Source organism: Poecilia reticulata, unplaced genomic scaffold (genome assembly GCF_000633615.1).
Source record: "Poecilia reticulata strain Guanapo unplaced genomic scaffold, Guppy_female_1.0+MT scaffold_276, whole genome shotgun sequence".
NCBI lineage: Eukaryota > Metazoa > Chordata > Actinopteri > Cyprinodontiformes > Poeciliidae > Poecilia > Poecilia reticulata.
In genome coordinates this window covers 150,022-152,374 of record NW_007615055.1, presented here as the reverse complement: position 1 = coordinate 152,374, position 2,353 = coordinate 150,022, and the positions used below count along the sequence as shown (strand labels likewise).

At 46.8% G+C, this 2,353-nt stretch overlaps 1 protein-coding gene across 1 annotated transcript in view; it reads right to left on the bottom strand.

Moving 5' to 3' along the window:
• Positions 1–2,353, bottom strand: part of LOC103460682 (calpain-8-like) — a 15,082-nt gene continuing 12,729 nt past the window's right edge. The window contains exons 14-22 of the mRNA XM_008402964.2: positions 2,235–2,284; positions 2,041–2,109; positions 1,910–1,967; positions 1,765–1,826; positions 1,614–1,682; positions 1,116–1,194; positions 752–868; positions 189–241; positions 1–69 (exon numbers count right to left, since the gene is read on the bottom strand). Coding sequence (XP_008401186.1) covers positions 43–69; positions 189–241; positions 752–868; positions 1,116–1,194; positions 1,614–1,682; positions 1,765–1,826; positions 1,910–1,967; positions 2,041–2,109; positions 2,235–2,284 — 584 coding nt within the window. The 3' untranslated portion in view covers positions 1–42. The remainder of the gene's footprint in view (positions 70–188; positions 242–751; positions 869–1,115; positions 1,195–1,613; positions 1,683–1,764; positions 1,827–1,909; positions 1,968–2,040; positions 2,110–2,234; positions 2,285–2,353) is intronic.

Genomic DNA, 2,353 nt, shown 5'->3' with positions numbered 1-2,353 from the left:
GTTCGCTCTGCTTGGTCGTTTCCTGTTCTGCTCTTCTCCAGGTTAGGAGTACATCACCAGGTACATCCACTAGAAGAAAGACATTAAGTTCATTATTATTCCCTTCATATCTGTCAGGCAGGCAGAGATCGATTATGATCCGTTTTCTGCAGATGCAACAGTTCAGAGAGAAAAATCGGTTTAATGACCTCTGGTTCTCGAAGAGTCACGGCTGCTCCATCTGATAACTCTCTGAATATCTCTGCAGGGAAAAATATTTGAAGAAATTGAAGTAGTTATTTTCAACGACTCTCCAGTTTCATAAAATAGTGTCGTATTTAATACTTCAGTGCAGCCTGACACCAGAGTCGGATAGTAATTAGTTACATTTACTTGAGTACATTTCTGGATTTTCTACCCACCGAATGAAAATTAAACATGTTTTATCCCAAATTCCACCAGACTCAGACATTCACCTGCAGTTTCTGTTCAAGTTTCAAAGATTTTTTGTTGGAAAAAAACTGTTTGGAAATATTTAATTTTGCCTGATTTTGTTATTTTTTGTTACTTAAATGAATTCTCAGTTTACATTTTGGTCCGCCTGATTATGTAATTGTTAAATCTTAAATAGTTGATCATTTTACCCTTGAGTATAATTTCTCTGCCCTCATCTGCTTCACACACAACTAGCCTGGTTTATGAGGAGCAGCAGTAAAATCCCAAACTCCAGGTCTGGCTGCACCAACACGATGTCCTCTGATCGGACGCTTACGGGACATGCGGTCAAAGCGAAGGGCCAAAGCGATGAAGTTCTCCAGCGTTATGAATCCAGAGGAGGCGCCGTAGCGCAGAGCCATGACGTCCAGCAAGCCGTCGCTGATCGTCTTTCCTGTGCAACAGGGTAAAGTCTGTCAGAGCTTTGATCAGCCTCAGACCTGCAGAGCACTAAGCTACAGTCAGAAACATTAAACTGATGACTTCATTAGTTTCACTTTGCATCTACACACGACCACAGCATACTGGGTTCTGRGGATGGACTGTGGGTTGTTTGAAAACTAATGCAGACTTGCACATGAGGCAGAGTGTGAGCTAATAACCCTGCGCCGTGAATCCAGGATGAATAAAACCTTGTTGACCTGAAGCCGTGATGGCCTTCCTGAGCTCGCTGAGCGACAGCGTCCCCGTCCGAGAGACGTCGCAGTGAGAGAAGATGTCCTGAAGGAAGACGGAGGACAGTCAGCTGTCTGGATCTGCASACTACAAACGGTTGAAACTCTTTCTGTTTTCCTGTGACTGTTGCATTCTGCCAGGGTTTTTCTATTTGTATGTAAAATCTGGGCCTTRAGCCAGTAAATATTTTGGGCCCTCAAAAATACTGACTGTGTAAATATGAGTGTGCTAACCAGAGCTCAGTCTTTAGGCTGTTATGTTGCAGGTAAAGCAGTCGGTCCACTGGCCTGTGGCTGATTATGATCCATGAAGCTCCAGTTTGTCTCTGTAACCTCATAACCAATAATCGGAATCGTCCTCCTTCATACATTAAACTGAACTGGATGTTCTTTAGTGGGAATCGGCTGGAAAGCAGCAGTTTGATGTGTTGTGTGATAAAACTCAACGACCTTCACTGCYCTCACCTTGTATGCGACAATCTTCCTCCACAAACTGACAAATTCCTCGCTGTTCAGCTTCCCAGTGATGGACGTCTGATGARGTCGTTAAGGTACGCTCATTCAGAGGCAGGGGTTAAAGGTCAGACATGTTGTGGGGAGTTWGGGTGGAGGATACGTCCATGAGGGCCACCATGCTGCGGCAGGCGTCGGTGCTGAAGCCGCCAGACTTCAGGTCACCTGGATGAAAACAGAGCAAGGAGTGAGAGTGATGCAGGCGACCCCGTGACCCCGTGACCCTGCRATGGAGGCTCAGTCCAAACCTCTCAGGATTTTGCCGTTCAGGAGGCTCTGCAGCTGCTCGGCGTCCACTTCCTCGTACTGTAGGAACAGAAATGAGGGATGGTCTGGCGGTGGCTGCAGAGTGATGGTGTTCTGGTGAAAAGCGCCTCACCTTGTCAGAGAACTGCCTGAACAGAGTTCTGTTGTTGTCTTCATCCGCTGCGCTGTCCTGAGCAGAGGGCTGCAGGGAGTCACACGGCGTCATTCAGCATCGGTTCCGTTCTAACCGAAATGTGAGGCGTTTCTGACTGAATTTAATGAGATGGGCAGAACTCGCTGACCCTCAGAGCCCGGCAGTCTGCCTACCTTCTCTGTCTCCATCTGCTCCGGGTTGTTTCCACCAGAACTCTCACTGCCAGGAGAAACCACAAGCATTCACCGTCACAGAACCAGGATTTTCTCAGATTCTCTGCATATTCAACAGC